The following is a 20,731-nucleotide window of genomic DNA, read 5'->3' on the forward strand; positions in this document are numbered from 1 at the left end:
TGCGTTTGCTACACTATTGTACCATTTGCATAGGTCTTTTGTATAATATAAATTCCCAAGGCGTATGAACACACCTCACCCTTTCATATACGTCAACAAATATAAAACTGCTGTACTTTGAGGAAAAAACCCGGTAATATGCACCAAAATAGAGCTTACCCCTTTCACTATAACTTACAAAGAACTATGAAAGAAAACGGATAACAACGATGTGCACCAATTAGTTAAACTCCTATAACCGTTGCAGAGGTACATTAGATAAAAAAAAAAGTACCTATTTAGTTTTAATGGTCCATTTTGTTTTAGCTGAGCCGCTTAATATAGCAACATATGAATTAGTGGTATGTCTGTGAAATTGCACCGCTGTGCTCCAAAGCACACCAAGTTGCATATGACGGTATAAGTGCTCGTCATTATCATGCTGTTCATTGGTCGGTCAAAAGCTCACCTCGGCCCCTACAACTTTAGTATTTCATCTATCAATAATTAATAGGAAAAGATAAGTTTGTTAAGAGTATTGTGCATCACCTTTCCTAAGTAATTATGATGATCGTTACAGTGATATTCATAATGGAAATAAGAAATACCGGCTACCTACTTAAATCGTATATGCTAACATGATGAAGTCCTGTTTGATGGTTGTTACAGTAGTAATTAACCACACATAGATTAGCCTACGATGTTGCATTATTAAACATTGGCGCGAATAAAGGCGTAATCGTAGAGTTGTCCAACAACGCGGTAGCGGCACTGTACCTTTGAACTGTCATCAAGAGCTTTTGCTTCGTACAAAAATTGCTGCCTCACATAGACGATCAAAAAAAGATACTAGTTGGTCAGACGGACAGATGGCAATTAAAGAATTCCACTAAAATATAACTCGTTGTTACAGTTTTCGCGCATGCACGCGTAAAAAACAAAAACCTCGCTAAGGGCAAATTTCGAAAATACTTCCCATAGTCGGACAGGCGGACAAATATTAGCACTGATAATGAATATAGTTAGTAGATTATATCAGTAAATAGAACATTATAGAGCAAAGTTACTCGTTTAAACATTTTACTGAGCGTACATTTTCCACCACCAGAGTTTGCCTCTTTGCTTGTTAAAGGTGGTAAAATATTATAAACTTCCAGTAACGCATGGTCAAAATGAACGAAGGTTCGTGTAGCCCACTTACTCTTACCGGGTGATAAGCCAAAAATGTTATTATTATTATTATTATATAGAATAAGTATGTAATATTCTCAAAAGTCCCGTTGCCCTATCCCGATTATAGGATTTTCTTCACCAGAGTTTGACACAACTACTTAAACGGAACGCGTGTGCTTTTAATACAATAATGAAAGGTATATCTAACGTATCTCTCGAGTATCTCAAAGAATTCAATCTAATTATCTACATATATATTTTATATCTATCTAGTCTGTCTCCTATATATACAGGCCGCATTAGAATGTATGATCAACGAACTAAATTGGTTAAACCAGAAGCAAAACATGATGAAGCTCGTGATGCGTCGGGTCTATTTATCTATTTGCTACTTCAGCGGAATACATCTGTTTCTTAGCCCCTCCGTGTGTTTGTCTGTTCAACACAAATCGATCCCGTACAGCCATCAGAATAAACTAATTTTTTTCAGGGATGCTTGAATTAACTGCAGGAATAAACTGGTCATAAAATGGAACCAATTAAAAGAACGCCTTTCTTCAGGGAAGATTCATTTCATTCATCCACTGAGTATAATGTTAACTTGGACAAGTTAATGATAGTTTGCGATTTGTTAGAAAATCGTGAAGAAAACTGTGAAGAGTTTATGTTGGACTATTGCTTGTTTTTTTTACTTACCAATTTTAGACAGACCGAAAATTGAATTACGCTCCAGTTTAGTACCTGATAAGAAAACAATAGACGCCGTTTCAGTGGACTCGCAAATACTGACAGAAAAGTAAGCCCGTTTTATGGGATCCTACTGTGTCAAACGCATGTGTGTTTGAATACCGTCAACTGTTCACTGTGATGTGACGTATTTATTTCGCTTGCGTGTTTGAAAGAGTAATTTTAGACTTTTAAGTCAAATCTGTGTTATTTGAAGTGCCCAAAACCTTCGAAATTTCCCTACTCGAGATTTGCATATTATTTGTGAATTTCTGTCAAGGAGATCAATTACACAACAAACTAATAACACAAACGAATTGTGGTAAAGACTGGCGTTGGGCGGTTGAATTTAGCCATAAACAACTTTCTTTGTTTACTTTCACTTACGTTAGTACCATTCACAATTGTAGTCGAGCGGAGGTGCGTAAGTCTCCATAACTACCACTTTAATAAACACTAATTAAGCAAGAAATAAAGGAAGACGACAATATCAGTAACGGCGATGATGTTTGAGTACTTTTTCTAATTCGTTTTTTACAAAAAGTATTTTTAGATCCACTAAATATTTAAATGCATTCTAATCTAAATGTATTTTTACTCACGCGCAAAAAATATTACAAAATAGAGTACAACTCGTTTTTAGTTACTACTACCTTAATAAGGGCTTTATACGCCATAGTTCACAGCACTTCTATGAACAGTTAGAATTGGCTTAAGAGCATTTGAACATCTATTGAACATTATTCCTAACATGGTCTCATATCTGGAGCATTACAGTGGATTGCAACGGGGATGAGATTCATGAAATCTGATTTCTTTGACGATCTGACATTTCGCAAATTTGTATCGTATCACCTTAATCTTCTCAAAATGTGATCACCAGACCTAATAAGAGTGCATACGTTTTAAAAGTTAAGTTTATTTCGGCTGACCTGCAATCACCAGTGCCTCATTACCTGCCTGCTCTGAAGTTTTTTGAACACTACTATGGAAAGCCATAAGATGCACGCACTCGGCTTTAGAGACGCGTAGCCTCCATATGTCCATACAGAATAAGTACGACTGAGTTTCTATATTGGTCTTCATAAAATTCCGGCGTCCTCACCATAAAACAGTGAAAAAAAGGCATGCTATATACCATGTTATTTTATAGCATGGCTGTAAAATGAGTAAAGCTATATTAGGTTCTGGAGTTGGACGAAGATGCTACCGCGAGGCCGGCTTGCGCCGCGTAATGTCGATTCTGATGATATATGACTTGCAAATGTTAGCATCGAAATCAAACATCTTATCACGAAGTGTATGTAAAACGTGACGTAGTTTATCAATAAGCTTGAGGTTTGTATCTATTTTAAGTGTGCTGATCCGATTATTAGTGTACTGAACGATAGTGCTAGAGTATCTTCTGCCTTTGTGGCTCATTATTGGAAGTATTTGCACATGTAGTGCATATTCGGACTGGGCCTTCGTTTTATATACCCACCAGGTCTCTTCTTTTTCTCAGTTGAGTTAAGGCAGAAACGTCATCATCCACTCTTGAGCCTGTAACTCAGACATCATAAAATAGCCATAGTGTGATCATATATGAGCCATAGATGACATAACACTTGTCAATGTTCTCAGCAGATTTGATTGCACTTGAAAAAATAACATATTGAACTAGGTTTGGTTTTAACTTCATGCCAAATGTTTTTGGTTTAAATGTGAAAACCAACCTCAGGTAAAGGGCTCTTGATTGGCTTTTTATGAAGTGCACAAAAACTATCATATTTCCTAAAAAAGGCCTCATGACAGATCCTTCAAGCAATATATTGCAATAACTGGCTAACTGTAGTGATTGGTTGGAGGGTATATGCCGGCGACGAAATACTTGTATTTCATGTTCAGTCTTTTCCGTGTATTTCATAAGTAGGCGGTGACATATCGCTACCAGCTTGCTTCTCGAAGTTCGAAACAGGATTGCGGTTTTAGGGACGTGTCGCACAGTGAAAGCGGCGTAGGAGGACAGATTTCCTTGAGCGAAGCGACAGCCGCGAAAGAGGTGTTATTTAAGAATCCGTCTCTTTTGTAAAAGCCGGACATAAGTTGCCTGTTAAAACCCATTGGGCAATACAGTTTTAAACCCATGAAGCAACTCGAAGAGAGTTCCGTTTAGGGCCTCGCAGCGTCCAGCGTAAAGGCGATCGTTGAAAGCATCGCGAGGACTGGGGAGCGGGAATGGGCTCTTCTCGCCCGTTCGTTTGCAGATGCGTTAAAACAAACTTTACATGACGAATATTGGGGTGTGCCCAATCCGATTTGACGTGCAGACGCTGGAAGTAGCTTGGCGTTTCTTGTCATAACGGCCTCTATGGCACCGTGGCGATCCCATAGAGCAGACAGTATCTCCGGCGCGACCCGCGTTGTAATTCGTCGAGCCGAAAAAGGTGAACGAAATGAGTGCAGTAGTTTATACAAACAAGAAAGCAGAACGGAAATCCATTTTCGGGAAAAACCGTGTCGGCAGATTGATGGGCGTCTGCGCAGCTGATGCTTATGGCTAAGCTTTGTTCGTTTGCAAGCTCCGCAACTGCGAATATACTCCCGACCTCTTGCGCACACCCAGTTTCAGGAAGTAATGCGATATAAATCAGTGTATGGTCTTTGTTTAGTCCAAATGACCTCGATGGCAGAGAGCAAAGAGCAATTCGGTCGATCGTAGGAGGATCTGTCAGGGACCTTGCGGCTTGGCTTGGTAATGCTTGGCTCTACAAAATAGCAATACGGCCATTTGCCTCTCCTCAGATGGTAGGGCAGCCTTAATGTCTCATTGAGGATGTCAAGATTGCCCCACCAGTGAAGCGCAGCATGGAATTATCAGTCTGTACGTTGTAATTGACCCAAAGTCAGCGCCGCAGCTTATGGCTTGCTCCGAGTTATTCCAACAGTCGTGACAGGGTGTCGGTGTTGCGGCGCACCATGGCACTTAGGTGTCAGACCTTGGAATTGTGTTCTTAAAACTCAAGGCTCACAGAAGTCTTTTATTTTGTAGATATTTCGGCACACTGGTGTCACCGGCCACCTAAGTCTCCGCCCATATAGATGCGAATGAAACTTGATTGCTTAGAGGATAACTAGACATTCGGTTTCCGACTAGTGGTATTTCGTTCCTTGATCAAGAGTCGCTTACTAAAATGCACCACCACACGCTTTTCAGTCACTCTGTACTGGATAAGAACTGCACCCAGCCCAGCGCCAGTTAGGTTAGTGTAGGTTTCGGTAGAATAAACCCTCTTGGAAATGCTGCAAAACTAGTCCGCCTGTAAGAGGCCTTTTCGGAGCCAGAAACGAACCTTGATGCGGAGTAGTCAAAAAAAACTGGCAGTCCATTTTTCATACAACAACTTTGTAATTCCAGCAAAACCCTGCACAGACCGACGGTAGTGTGACGCTACACCACAAAGCCTCGTAGCTGGTTAATGGTTGCTTCGGGGTGTCTGTAGTAGCTGCGTTTTCTGGGTCGTAGGAGATGGATGCTTTGTGCACTGACAGCGCCTTACGTAATGAAAATACACTTCGATTTCCTGAGATATGGACTTGGAAAGTTGAAAACAGAAAGCATCTGCCGACGAGTTGTGAATGTACCCCGAATCTGCTGGAAAACACTAATATAATATAAGCAAACGAAGGCCATTTGTTATCGTAATTTTTCCTAAAGCTATTTTATTAGCTGCTAGAATATCGCAGGAGCCTTAGCTAGCTTGAAAAGCATCTGCTTGACTAGGTACAAATTATTTGGGGTACAAAAGTATGTGTTCTACTTAACCTTGGAGGAATTTGCCAGTAAGCACTTGCTAGATCTAAGGTAGAAATATAGTTCCTACCGCGCCTAGGGAGTCGTCGATTTGTGGCAGAACAAAGACGTCCGTATTAGTCTCCACACAATAGAATTGGACGATCTTTTTTTACGAAGGCGACAGACAAAGCTTAGAGCCTAAAAGTCGTCATCATTTCATCACGTCGTCGTCCATCATTTGCTGTACCTCTTTTGCAATGCGAACCCCTTGCGCTGTGGCGATTTAACTAGAATACGCATATAATGGGATTCGTTGCCAGTCGGACGAGATGCGTCCTAAATAGCTCTTTTGGTTTTCTGAACAAATGTCTGCAATTCATCACGGGACAACTTCGCTCAGTGTTAGTAACGTTACTCGTGGCATAAAACAAACGAGCTCGCACTGATCGAAACGCGAACGAAAACTTGCTTGATACCGTGGGCTCATACTTCACACAGCACTCGTAAGAGTAGCTGGGATGTTGGCGGTTCACAAAAAGAAAACCAACAACTTATTAACGTGGCGCGGAACCGCTGAGAAAAATATTTTGAGTTGGAAATAAAAAAGTTACCATCTGACTTACTGAATATAGAATCTATTTCGGCAATACCACGGCTTTTTTTTATAAAAGCATTTAACCAGAGCAGCATGCATAACTCTCCTGGCCGACATTAACTAAATATTTGATAGGCCACAAAACTCTCCGTTAGCGGTGTTCGTCTATTTTTTTCGCTCGCACTCTATTTGGCCCTCAAAGACCTGGTCGTAAATACCTCGGTATGCGTGGATATCTTACGGAATATGCTCGACATTTTGAAAGATGCTACAGGACAACAGCATTAGAATCGATAACATAGCGGCTGACCTGCTTTCTTTGTCCTAAACAACAAATCTTGCACAGGTTGCCATTTATCCCTCCTCTTGCTCTTAGTTCTACTTATATACCTTCCTCATAGAATGACGAGGCCGAGGAACCTTATTGGAGCCACTTAGCATGAGGATGATATTGTTATCTACGACCCATTAGGTTCCAAATTCATAGACACACTTCGTTTCGTGCTGGGAGCTAGCTGCCTGATGAAATGCCTAGCGGCGATACCGAACATAAAACTCGAAACACAGAGGCAAAGTTCAAAATGTCGAGCGACGTAGTACACGGAAGCAGGAAAACTGGTATCGACCGTCAGTTTGGCTAAGAAGGAGGCAAAAAAAATTAGGACATGGTGACAATTGATGGCAGACTATTTCTGTCCCATTCACTTGTATTTTATGCTAACCCTTGTATTAGGGTAGCCATAAACCCCATACACTTGTATTTCAGGCTAATCACCTTTTGCATTGTCCACAGCCTCAAGTCATGCAGTGAGATATAAAAAAGCATCCATCGCGATATGCGCCATCAAGATCATAAAACATTTCTTTGTTGGAGCTTTGCACTGGAGTGGCACCGACTTATAAGATAGATGTCACTTTTTAGACTTTACACATGCAAACATATAATACGCTAAAATGTGTGAAAGCCTTTGACTTTAAATGACTAATAATAAGTCTGTTTGCCACAACAAGAAATCGACTTTTTTTTTGTAAAAAAATGTTTAATGTTCTATAACATAAAAGTTAAAATCAATTTACCGCCCTGAGGGCCTTACTGTATTGTCCTTGAGGTCTAACCCATTATTTCTTGTTTTTATTCTAGATGTTGACAATGTTCTTTCCGTCAATATTTACATCATGCAACCAATCTTACTGAGCCTTTGGGAATAAGACTGATTGCAAACACCTGCAACACTGTATAAATGAAAATGGTATACTAGCTAAAATAAAATGGAATGCCCAGAAAATCCATGACTAGCGTGATGTAGATCCTGTAGATAGACGCTGAGCAAAGAGTTGATGCGATTTTTGAAAATCTCTCATTTTATGGGAACCTTTACAGAAATCATGTGTAATCAGCGTTAGTCTATGGCAGCCACACTGGAAAAATCCATGCATGTACAATACCGATATCCAATGCAAATTTATCAAGCGGGTGTCAAAGTACAAATCAAATATAAATATGTAAGCTTAAAAAAGTCGACAGCTTTTTAGATGCATGGTGTAATAATCTTTTCGAACCAGCTCGAATTCTGGTGACAATCAAAACTGACCGAATGAACAATATGTATCAATCGTACTTCGAGACTTCGAAAGAAAATTGTAACATTTTAGAGGTATTTTAATTGTTTACGGAACTGTACATTATGAAAACGTGTTTCCCAAAAATCGTCTATCCTTCGTTTCCAAAAATGCATTAGTATGTGAATATGAGTAACTGGTCTATCACGAGGTATCTTTATCTGTAGAAAATATAGCTCTTTGAATTAGTTCTTAGCATTATTTTATTTATCATGATATATTTTAAATATGTATATACCTTCTATTTATATTCATTTACAATATATATGACTCAAATTTATTTCTATTCATATTTGTTTCTATTTAGCACTTCAGTAGTAGTAATAGAAGCACCTCTCGGAATATTATTTACGTTAGGGTCAATTGTGACTATTACGCAGGTCAATATTATCAGTCCTCAACTAGACTTAGTACTAGCTGAGGGTTGATAACTGAAACAACTAAAACGCTATTTATTTACAGGAAAACCTATGCAGAGAAAGCTGGCTAGGTTGGCTTTGACACGATGAACTTGATGAGGCTTGAGCAGAGGTGGTCTAGGTTCGCACACAGTTTTGTGCTAGAGGCTGGCCGTGTGGTGGAATGCTACACGGCGATGCCGGATGTAGTACTCGAAACATAAAGGCTGCTCAAGCAAAGGGAGAAATACCGAGATCTAAGATACCGTGTTATTTCACTCGGTGCTTGATGAAATAATAACGCCTAAATGTAGGGCGACGGTTTTGACAGTTTTCGCAACTTTCTTATGGAATCATTGCGCACCTTTATTGTTACGATTTATATCGTTCATTGAAGTTACCCTCATCGTCTCATTACATCGTCTCAATTGAAGTTACCCTCGAGACTTGAGTAATAGGAAAATGGCATCGATGTAAATAGCAAATAAGGCAAAATTAAAAATATTCGCATATTGTTTTTTACCTTCAGTGCAGTAATTAAATATTGTGGAGCCAACGAATCAAAAAATTACTCCTTACATTTATGATGCAACATTAAAATATACACGGATTAAAAAGCTGATCAGGAGTGAAAACTCGGCAAAAATTTTGGGAACACCTTGAGATGTCTTGTATTGGAATTTGCTTCTACTTGTTATAGCTAAATATTTTTTAGTAATATGTACAAATACGTTTTAGTATGTAGTTGAACATACACCAAAGACCAAAACGGATCTTTTCACATATTGCAGTCGGGAGTAACCAATTTAATACGGTAATAATAAAACATTTAAAAATGTGATTCGAATTTAAATATAAAAATAAGCCGCATCATTATCCGAATCGATTTACATAGACTTGCAGGAATTCGAAAAAAAATTTGCATTTTTATTGCGAGAAAAATGTGTATGGAGGTGCTTGCTTATGTCCAGTTAACCGTTTCTACTTGCGTCTGTCGTACATCAGAATCTTGCAGTTCCTGATTTATGAGCTGTGTGAATAATACACTAAACTCCGTTTGTGTTATTTGTGTGAACACGACAAGACATGACATATTGGCCGTTGCTGCGTATAATAAATAAGAACTGTGCCAATTGATAGCCCTTGATCTTTTTTCTGCTGGGTTGCCACCCGTGACAATCGGGAGATCACTATCTCTGTTATTTGACACACTTTTATATCCTTGCAATTTAGCTCTTTCTGGTCAATATGAAATTGCTGGTCTTTGTTTCGAGCACGAGTTTGTGACTACTGCAGATCTAATCTCCCAATACCAACTTAAAGGCAAGTATGGTATTTGTGTAGTCGCACGCTATTCCTAATTCAACTCATTACGCATATTATCACAATAAATGATCGGTTACCAACTGTACGCGTGAGTTTTGTAAGAAAATTCCTTATAGTACAATTTCTACAGAATCTCAGTCCATGTTCTCGGAGTTCGCTATCAAAGCTGGGTATCCTAACCGTCTGCCACCAAACGGTAAAGCAGATTTCGTACACTTAGCTTACTCATTCCTTCATTTGCTACTGAAGTAAAAAGGAGCAGAAGTTAAAAGTTTGCGAGTCAGGAATAACCTACACGTAGATTTCAAGTAAATGCACTATGCAATTACCCTGCTCAGATCGTTAATGTAACACTTATGTAAGTGCGTCTGCACGTATAATTTCGTTAATTCCAGTGGTAAAATAGTTCACGAGTGTATTCTTGGTCTCAAAAATTATTTTAATATAGTAATTAATGTGTTTGAAATCGCAAACGTGTTGCATGAATGTATTTGCATTTGCGACAGCTTGTATAATATCGTATCATATAATAGGTAGACGAAAATCTCTGAGGGCATCCTCTTTATGGGTGTACAAGGTTATCTTTCAAATTGTTGTAGTTAGTCTCGAGAACCTGGCATCACACATCACTTGCCTCCCCTGCTCTAATAAATTCGATGACTTTCATATTGGACCAATTCATGCTAATTCAAGTTTGATGCAATAAACATTAGACATATTGAAGATGAAACTTTCCTTAGGTTCGAGATAAACACTGGAGCACTAAGCCGATACATATTCAACCTTTTTTAAACCTGCTAATCAATTGTGTCGTCGAATCGTAGGCACCTACATTTTATTTCTTGTTTTTTACATTAGCATGGCACTACAAGCGCTCGATAGCTGAGCGCATCGATTGCTTAGAACTAAACTAAACCCAGGTAGTAAGACTGAATTGTGGTTTTCAGCTTTCCTTAAACTATTTTTAGCTCATTCCTATAAATTTAATGGATTTTCTAACGCGAGCCTAAAAGTTCATATGATTTTGAGATTAATTACATGTTTGTCTGTAGATATTGAGTGGGTTAAAATGAGTATGGAAAAACTTTACTGACTATGGTCTAGTGATCGTGAATTTCAGAACGATGCTCCTACGAAACGTTGTAAACGAAATTTTGCGTTATATAACCTAGTAATTTGAACTAAATTAATACATATTTAAAAAATGTGTGTATTTAAAGTGAGAAAAGTACACACTGATTAAAGAACCATTAGACGAAAAGTTAGGTAAACATTGTATCTCCATTTTCTTGTACCTTCGAAAAAAATACGCGACTTCTGTCAATACTCAATTTTTCAGATACAAATTATTAGATGTTTAGCTTTCTTTTTTATCATAAATTTTACGTATTTCTCATTTAATCAGATATTATTAACAGGCAGCAAAAAAAAATACATAGGATAGAATTCCCATATACAGATCAGCAAACAGTAGTCACAGAAGGTGAATTTTGCGAAATACGGTTGTCCATTGATGTCTCAAAAGATTCCAACACGACGTAAACGAATATAGGACATTTCAATACACAGATATTATGGTGGATAATGAAGGGCTAATGGCAATACGTTCTTATCCCGGACGAAAACGATTTCTGATAGATTATTCCTATTCGGGTCGCCTGTAGTCTTAGGTAATAAATTCGCGGGAATAAAAAGGTGAGAAAATTGCACCCGAAAAATTAACCTATTAGACTACTACTACCACCATAGTTATTAAAAGCAATCACCCTTGAAATAATTGGCTGTATGAAAACGCAATACTTGCTCTGGCAGCTACCATTAAATATATATTGCCATGAAATGCAAAAATCGGGTATTTGGTATTACCATAAAAAGAGAAAAACGGCTCTGTATTCATTCTTCATTTCTGATCAATGACGATTCCCAAAATATATTAAAAATTCAGTTGTAATTCTCTATCATTTTACCTGAGTTTCTTTAGTATGTCAACAACAACGCCAGTTAAACTTTGTTCTATGGTTTTAATCTTAAATAAGAAATATTCGTGCTGGTATTTCCTTGGTTCACTTGTTGGTCTTGGTGTCCTCGCGAAGGACACCCTTAAATACGCTGGACTGCTTGATATTTACACATCGCCGCAACGGAAAATATAGCAATTAAAATATGGTTCACTTGATACATATATAATGACTTGATATTCTTATTTTCCAATTTAGTCCTAAATTGTTACCACAGTAACAATGACGAATTCCTGATGATGCTTTCGTCATTATTAACCGTCCGACCTTAAATTTCTAATGTTTGTTAAGTAGCGCTAGATTAGTCCTCAGTTGGGTGTACATATACAAGGATGATGAGCTTTATTGTCCGCAGAGCCAGCGAGAACATCACATGAGCTTTCTGGATGGGCACATCCAATGACTTCCTTAAGTAGTGGGAAGGCAGAAATGTATTTACCTATGCCAAACCATTTGCTGCCCATCTGTTATGTCATCTGCTTTCGATAGCAATTAATTCACAGGTGACCCAAGTCAAGAGCATAGTGTAGAGCCTCTAAGTCCGAATGCTGGCTGACCCGCCAGAATGGGAGATTCAGCTGTAAACACAAAGCAAGCTGCTGTTAATATTACTATTTGAATGTTCCTATTTATTCTCATTATATTATCGATAATGACTATATATAATACCAGGTAATAAGCCAACTGAACTTTATTCTGGACAAAATTTTTTTGTTCTAGACCGATATCGGACCTAAAAATCGGCAAATAACAGCATTTGATACCTTTTTTTCGAATAGTTAATACATATAAGCCTTGGTGAACTGTTCTATTTACAGAAATAAAACTTACAAGCGAAACTAGAGAGGAATTTAGTATGCATTTTATATAGATAATTCAAGTATCCTAAGAGTTGTCGAAAACCTTGAAGCACGTACAGCTAAAAAACATTTTTTCGTATTCAGATGCATGTATATATTTCTTTATCATCTTAACCTATATTGCCGTATTAGTGAAACATACACGAGATAAAGCGTAGTTGTTTGTGATCTGCATTCTTTATCTTTTCTGGGATATAATCATTTGTCCAGTTGCATGGAACGTGATGAGCAGCTCGATAAATTACTCGGCAAACGCTGGCTTTTCCGTATACGTTTTTGTTACACAATTACTGTTTCACCCGTTCTGAAACGTACGTCCCCCACATTTTACGTTCAAGTTCCATCGTTTACATTTCCTTCCGATTAACAATCGATGCCCATGATTGTTAAGCGTGCTCGAACTGATTTGAAGCAAAACCTTACAATTGCTTTAAACGCAGATAGCATTCGCGGATAATATGATACCATGAGAAGGATTTTAATTTCAGATAATCTCATTGCTATATTTACAGTTAACTTTTTTAGACCACAAATGTCTTCCAACTTCACCGAGGTACCCTTGAAATATTTAATTCATCGGAAAAAATTTAAGGAATTTAATTCTTAATGAAAGGCCTCAGCTGTAAGTCAGACGTTTTGTTCGGCAACAGGACCTGTTATTAATGCCTGTTAACTTTTACCTTTGTAAGCATCATTTTTCACGCTTGTTTTTTTTTCAAGCCTATATCGAGACGTATATTGTAACCAGGCAGTCTAAATACCTTATTCTTCGCAAAAAATATAAAATAGGTGTATGCTGCGTCGAACCATGCTTTGTGTATTCTCATTGGTTTTCTTCCATTTTCCCTACCGCTTCTAAAGAATCTTAGTTTTAGTTTTTAAAAATTTAATTTTAATTTAGTTCAATTTTTTAAAGTTTCTCCATGAAGGAACACTTTAGATATACTAGTTGTCGCCAAATTTGGCCGATCCGTGTCATGCATTCCCGAAAAGGTTCTCTCCCGTACAGAGCTGGCGACTTTAATATTCAAATTCGTTTAGCTATTAAGGCAATTCAATAGCTGGATTTGTCCCCTTTGAAATTCGGAAGAAGTAGCTAAAAATACAAAAAACCGTCTCTCTGAGCTAGACCACTAGATGATTCAGCTATTGAATCGTGATCAAAATACGGACGGACAACTTTTTGTTAAAGGAGAGGATTGCATTTTGCGCACTTGGCCTTCACGCGTGAGATGTTTGACCCGGAACACAAGCCGCCGCTGTTGCGTTATTTCTGATACTACAAAATAGCGTTCGTATGACAATTGAAAGGAGCATCCGTTGAATTGATTTTCGACAATTGCGACAATGTATAGACTAGTTTAATGCATCGAATATAGTGTTTACTAGTAATATATTCTGCTTTTGCGCAAAATGGCCTTCGTAATCGGCGCTTATACATTATCAAGCGTATTACTATCATAGCGAGCGAAAGTGTGAATTTGAGAATTCAGGTAACTTGTCACAGCGGGAGATACGCTAGTTCACTTAGCGATAACCAAATACACGATGTTGTGACAACGGCATCATGGAAAAATGCCCCAGTATATTCCTTGTTGCAAATAACAGCGCAATACATAGAGTTCATGTTTGCTTTTTCAGCCTTTATGAATCGTTTTATGTTTCAGAATTACTACGAAAAACTGCACAGCGAAAACTCTAACACCCCTAAGCTGCGATAAATTTAATTGCGAAAGTAGCCAAGAAAATGTCCAATTGCCTGTAGAACGACGGCCGCTCTATTATTTGTCGTTACTAACTGTGTGTTATGCGCGACGTCACTATGTCAAAATTGCTTCGGAAAATTTTACCTGACAGCAATGCCGAGGCTTTATTTAATCTAGTTCATAAACAGTTATAAACTTGAGTATATTTAGAAAAACTCAACGAAGAACTACTTAACAGCTATGTAAATTCAACCATTAATAATTGCAAACAGGGGGCAAAATAGAGAGTCGACAATGATTTCTTTTTGAAAGTCAATTTTTTAACTAAAGCCACTGGGGTCGAGTCTTCTGATGCAGGAGTATCACAGTGCTTGATCTTTTGTTCACGTAAATTTATATTTGTCAATCTCTCAACTCAGTTTGCCATCTGGAGTGGCTCTCTGCTTCCACCGTTTCTCTTCGCCAAAACAAATTAGAGCTTTGTTTACATCTAATTACTAATCTGGTGGTGTTCATGTAAAAGATTCTTCCAAATTTGACCTTCTGTTTTTTGGATAAAGTGTAATTTTGCACCCTCAAGAACAAATCCTGTCCTAAAAACATTTTTGTTTTCTGGCATGCCAGCAATGATACGCATATGGTCAGCGGCGAGCGCATAACTTTGGCTTAGTTGATGTGGAATCCACTTTTCTGATTTTAGGAATTGGATTAATGTATACAGGCAATTCTAAACCGTGGTGCGGACAACTCCAAACTTTACAGGAGGTCTTGGACTGAGATTTATCTCAATATAGCCTGAAGTTTATTGTCACCCACTTGTTCCAAAAAATGTGCTTTTCTCCTTAAATTCCAGTCATCAGCTCTAAGGCGTTGAAAGAAGTTTCAGCAAAAGCTGTCAAATGTAGTGCATTCCCTCATTTCCCCTCATTATTTCCTAAGGATATTTCTCGAAAATAATAGAAAAGACTTGTCGGATATGCTAAATGTATTCCTCGATCTTATGACCTGATGGCACAGAGAGAACTATTACTATAAGCACAGGTCCTCTAAAAATAGTGCAACACACGGCATCCTATCGGGAGAAGAGGTGTGTCATAAAACAATTAAACGAAATATGCGGGTAGCGTAGCTTAATGGCCCCAAAGATGCCAACCTAACCCATTAATATGAAGGAAAGCTAGTCTGCACTACGAATGTGGCTGTTTAGATAATTTGCTTTGACTCCTTATTAATGTCACCTGTTTATTTTGCCTTTATCACGCCGTTGTACGTGAGCCACTGTCGGACATTCAGATTCTGTTGCATTGAATCAAGAAATATAGTTTATTAAGATTACCAGCTAATAGTAATAACAGAAGTATATATGTATAGACGCGTGTAGACGTATACGGAGCCTTTATGTAATGCAAGCATTATACCGTAGGAAGACTAAAACTTAAATATACGTATTCATACATCAAATCAATACAAATGGTATAGAAAACAAAAATCTTACCGCTTTACTCGAACTTTCATCTTCTTTAGAACCTCCAACAACGATGTAGGTACATTTCTTTCCAAACTTATTGAGAACACGCTCAAAACAGCTTTCTTTACCGATTCTGTGGGAAGAGTAGACGTTTTCTATGGGGAAATGCTCCCCGAGGCCAAACAGGAGTAGCTTGGTAAGAGTTAAGACGAGTTGATTGGACGACACCAGCACGTTGATGCAGTTCGATCTAATAAGAAAAAAAGTACATGAAAAACAGCAATTGAAACATCTGTGCGGTGCTTTCATTTCATTCATTCATACAACTTTAATCTAAATGTATTCGATTTCGCTTGTATCTTTTTATTTCATCACGCGTATAGCGTAGGGTTCTACTGTATTTTATGGATTAGTAGAGATTCTTTTATCGAAGACTGCATTTTTTAAGCAATCTTTTAATGTAACGCACAGTAATGTTTTTTTTAAATAAACTCACCGTAATTTCAATAGTTCTAGCTAGGATTAGATGGAAATATATCAGTAGCGGTACATTTACAGGGTTATCTTCCTTTTAACGTTTTTTTGTGCCACTTAGTATAAGGCAAAAAAGTAACTCGTTAGTCAACGAAAGTTAGCAAAGAGAAAGAGAGTCCTGCCTTTGATTGATGAGCTGTATGCACATTTGAGCGTGTGTTAGCCATTTGTCGGTGATTTCTTCTATCTTCTGGCGTAGTTTGAGCCATTCTTCTACGCCTGCTCCCTGAACTCCGAGGCTCACTCCCCCTGAGACAGAATGGTCGACACTTGACGCTGCTACTAATGCGCCAACATTTCCGGCGTAATCCTTATACACATCTCTGATGTGTTGATACCGAGAGGCGAGCTTTCGCATCCAGTCGATCCCAGCCGGTCGCCCTCCTTAAAATGAATGCTCTCTTTTATCTAGTTTTATTGATATTTGCTGTACATATATGTGGACGGCTTTGAACTCCTGTTTATAAAAGAATTCAGATATATCAAATATTGTCACGGTCGAGTAACATTGTCGCTTTTTAATAATTGCCTCTATCTTTCCTAAAGAGTATGTCGTACCTCTATTATGAATTAAAATGTCCATCACATGCTTTGTGGCGGTTAAGTTTTATGACTACTTCGCGTTTAAAAAAATATTTCCCATAAATAAGGTATTTGAGGCAAGAGTAATGACATAAAAAGAAAAACCATCAAGAATGACAGCTTATTTGTATATAAAATGTAGGTTTTGAATGGTAACAACACGCATACGTCAGCTCGCTAGTTCACTTATATTGTGTGCCGTCGCACTCTGATCCGCGGTATGCAAGGTACATTTCCTAATCTTAATTGCACAATTAACACAGACTCACGTTTAAGAACCGGTAAACTCCATCAGTCGCCCAAATTTAAAAGGTTAATTCATATCTATATTGTTAACGTTACCTGGGTTTTGACGCTCTCAGAATTATGAAATTTTTAGTATGAATTCATAATGCAATTTCCATGTCGCGTTTAACTGCCGTGCATAGTGTCGATTTACGATTAAGATAAACTTTATTCTAACTTCGAAGCCCGTGGTGAGCACCGACCCGAACACACAATTTTATACATTCATTACAAAGATGCGCGAAGCGAGCATTCATTTTTTTATAACTAGGGTTTGCCTAACGAGCTAACTCTGATGCCGTGTTTTTACTCTATCAATGCACTTGTGTGTCTCCGCAATAATACATTAGTAATGTATTTGATTACAAAACTTTGGAACATGTGGTGTTCTAAGTTTATCCTAATAAATCGCAATAGGTCAGTGGCAGCCTTGTCACTTGTAACACTACGTAATGACTAAGCAAGACTGGCCTTGAAAACAAACATACAATGGATAACAGTGTTCGACTTTGAGGGGAGCAATAATCAGTGTGCGGTAGGCACGGATGCAGTCGGGGAAAACGCAACCGCCGCGTTTAAGACTCTAGTCGCCTGTCTTTGAAAAAAATACCGGTACAGGTATTCTTCTGCCTGTCCTTCCGCTTACTTTGTCGCGGTTAGGCTCTGCAACGCCTAGCAAATATAAGGAGCTCTATGCTCGGATAAGACGGCGAGGTGATTTATTTATCTTCGTCTAGGAAAAACATCTCATAATGGACCGGCTGAGGCTACCATACACCTTTGACTTTAAAGCAACAATTCCGTTAATCATATTACGGCCGCGTCTGCTGACTTCAGTGAGTCATACGGTTTGCGTGCACGTACGAAAGCCCCAAACTATCTAATAAGCGCGGGCTCAAACTCCCCACTGAAGGCAGGCACGGTTTGGAAGGCGTCCACACATGGTTTAGGTGCAGGAAGCGAGGAGATTTTAGGACGAGATAATGCCCAACAGTTCCATATTACCTGAACATCAGTTGCATAACCGGGGTCGCCTGTGATAAGTTTGCACAAAACTGTAAGCTTCCCTGCAAACTGGCCTCGCGGGTCCAGTGTTGGAAGGCGGATGCAAGAAGAGATCTGTTTAGGAAGGTGAGCCAGGCTTTAATTGGCCCTTTAAGCTACGGGCAGCTGGGCTTTATGTTTTGGAAATGGTCGGCTACGTATATGTTTCGTCCAGTTTCTGCCGGTTCGGCAGGCGATATCTGCTACTGATGCTGCAGTCCTTTTCACATCGCGGGGGGGGGGGGGGGGGGAGACATTAGACGAAACCACAACGGGCACGTTCGGTCAACTGTCCGGCATATGCCACGCAACGGTCTCGTTGAGTCCGAACGGTCATACGAAAGCTAGACGTTCTGGTAGCCAACGGTGCAATTAAAAGAGCCACCGCCCTAAAAGTGGCTTTTTTGCTCAACATGTTCACAAGCGAGGACGTGGATAAAATGCCGTTTGAACTGCATTTCACATGCCGAGCCGTAGTAACAGAAGTATTCCGGTCGCTGAGACGCAGGAAGGCAAGATCTTGCAAAACTGCATCGGCGTGCCCGCCATTGACTACCAATTGGCAGTTGATAGTAAAAACGGTTTGAGAAGAAGAAAAAGTTTGAAGACTGCGAGGTTCAAAACAGACAACATCGCATTTGCCAAAAAAGTGGCAACTTTGCTGCCATAGGCCCTAAAATATTAAGAGCAAAGTGACATCACGCTGCCACGGGGTCGTTGCGTCTCGAGAACGACAGTTGACTACTCTGACATTCCTAAGTAGATATTTAAAATCAGCACGTCCAATACTGAATAAACCGCAGCAAGTTAGTCGCAACTTTTTTTTTATATAAATATAGTACAAAGTATGGATATGTATATTACCGGTTTCAGTTATGCTGCCGCACGTAATACCACTATCCCGTTAGTTCGTTTTAATATGAGCGAATTTAATTAGCTAAACAAGCAATATTTGGATTGTAGGCTTATAATATTCGGTTGCAATTGCTCTGAAAGCCCACAGCAGTAATTCAGTTATTGCATTGTCACATTAGCAACATTATTCCGTTGCATTTACTTTGCTTCACGGATCTCGTCCTTCCATCGGAGAACTCCAAAGGCTCTGCCACCACGCTACTGATATCTTATTAGCATGTTCTAAATAACTGAATCGGTATGACGTTTAACATAAATGATTACCTGATTTCAGACTAATTTTTGCCGTTCACCAGAGCACTGTTATATTTTGTTACCCCATTGCAACTATGCGTTTACGCTGGTGTAGTCATTATGTATAAATTGCTTTTTGATTTTTCTTTATTGTAATTACAGAACGCCCTGAATCTGTTACTTTTTTCAATATGTCAGGGTCACGTGCATTATCAGTTGTCTAGTGCTGTCACAACCATAGAATACATGGTACACACTTTTACGAAAGCAGCGCTTCTGATACTGTTGAAGTTGCTACTTGAATAAAATTGCTTTCTCGAATGTGGTGAGTCGTATGGGTTCGATTCTTGTTATGTAGCGAACACCAATTGCCATTATCGTTTAGAAGACCCTAATTTATTTCCCAAACGCTGCTGTTGGTGAAAGTTTCTTGTTCTTGTCTTGGTTTTTTTGTTGTTTTTACATACCGTTCATACAAATAGGTCCTGGAAGAGGAAGAGTTGACATAGCTGGATTATTGGGACCTCCCTGTTGTTGCTGAACTGCAAGTTGTTCTTCACTGCTCACATCTTCTACATTGACCTGTTCGCACGCCTCCAATTCACGATAGAACAGGTGGCCATCAGCAATACGAAACATGAGTTCCTGCATTTTGAGTCCGCAGTCTTTCGCTACAGCCATGTCCTAAAAAAAATAAAAACAGGGAATTACCTTAAAAACTTTTGGTATAGCGTTGTGACTATAATTTATACTTATGACACATCATCTACTAATTTAGAGATGACGGCTTGTCGTTGCCGACGTACGCTCTTGAAACCCGCGTATTAGTCATAGCATATATCAAGCATATTTGTAATGTACCGTGTATCCGACAAGGACGAGTATTTTAACATTGAATAGGTACACAAGAAGCAGTCACCTGCCATCTTTTAGACGCTGTGCATCGTTTTTAGGAGAAAAATTTGGTTTTTTTCTTGACTAACGTTGCATGTATTTGAAAGTTTAGTTATATGAATAATGAATGAACGCACGTAACTTCTAGTTATACGTTTCTCTATTGACAATGCTGTATAGGCTTAACTATCAAGCCGTATATAACAGTAATGCACATTAGCTGTACTGGTTATATATTTCATATTTGCATATCTATATAGAATTATAATACTATTTTTATTACTTTATATCATTTATTATTATTATTATTAGCATATTAGAACATACTAGTCATATTCCGTACCTTATATATCACTTGCTAATAATAATCGCCGTTAGGACCCTTGGTCGGTCTCTAGACAAATAAATCGTTCTTTATTCAATTTTTATAAGAACTTCAGATCTTAACAGCAGTTAAAAGAGACCTCCGTTTTTATTATTCTAGTAGACTAAGTCAAGTATCAATATTAAAAATGTAACTTTATCTGTTTTACTGCATGAAGAAGTTCTTTTGAATTGTTAATTAAAATGCGCGCATGGTATCAACAAATACAATATGC

The 20,731-nt window shown here is 38.5% G+C and overlaps 1 protein-coding gene across 4 annotated transcripts in view; it reads right to left on the minus strand.

Moving 5' to 3' along the window:
* Positions 1-8,575: 8,575 nt before the first annotated feature.
* eya (eya transcriptional coactivator and phosphatase 2) overlaps positions 8,576-20,731 on the minus strand; it is a 63,497-nt gene continuing 51,341 nt past the window's right edge. For all 4 annotated transcript variants that reach the window (XM_022792320.2, XM_022792319.2, XM_022792318.2 and 1 more), the window contains 4 exons: positions 19,706-19,922; positions 16,301-16,562; positions 15,672-15,894; positions 8,576-12,188 (listed from right to left, as the gene is read on the minus strand). In XM_022792320.2, the coding sequence (XP_022648055.1) occupies positions 12,108-12,188; positions 15,672-15,894; positions 16,301-16,562; positions 19,706-19,922 (783 nt within the window). In that variant the 3' untranslated portion in view covers positions 8,576-12,107. The remainder of the gene's footprint in view (positions 12,189-15,671; positions 15,895-16,300; positions 16,563-19,705; positions 19,923-20,731) is intronic.

This window comes from Varroa destructor, unplaced genomic scaffold (genome assembly GCF_002443255.2).
Source record: "Varroa destructor unplaced genomic scaffold, Vdes_3.0 BEIS01000002.1, whole genome shotgun sequence".
Classification (NCBI taxonomy): Eukaryota; Metazoa; Arthropoda; class Arachnida; order Mesostigmata; family Varroidae; genus Varroa; species Varroa destructor.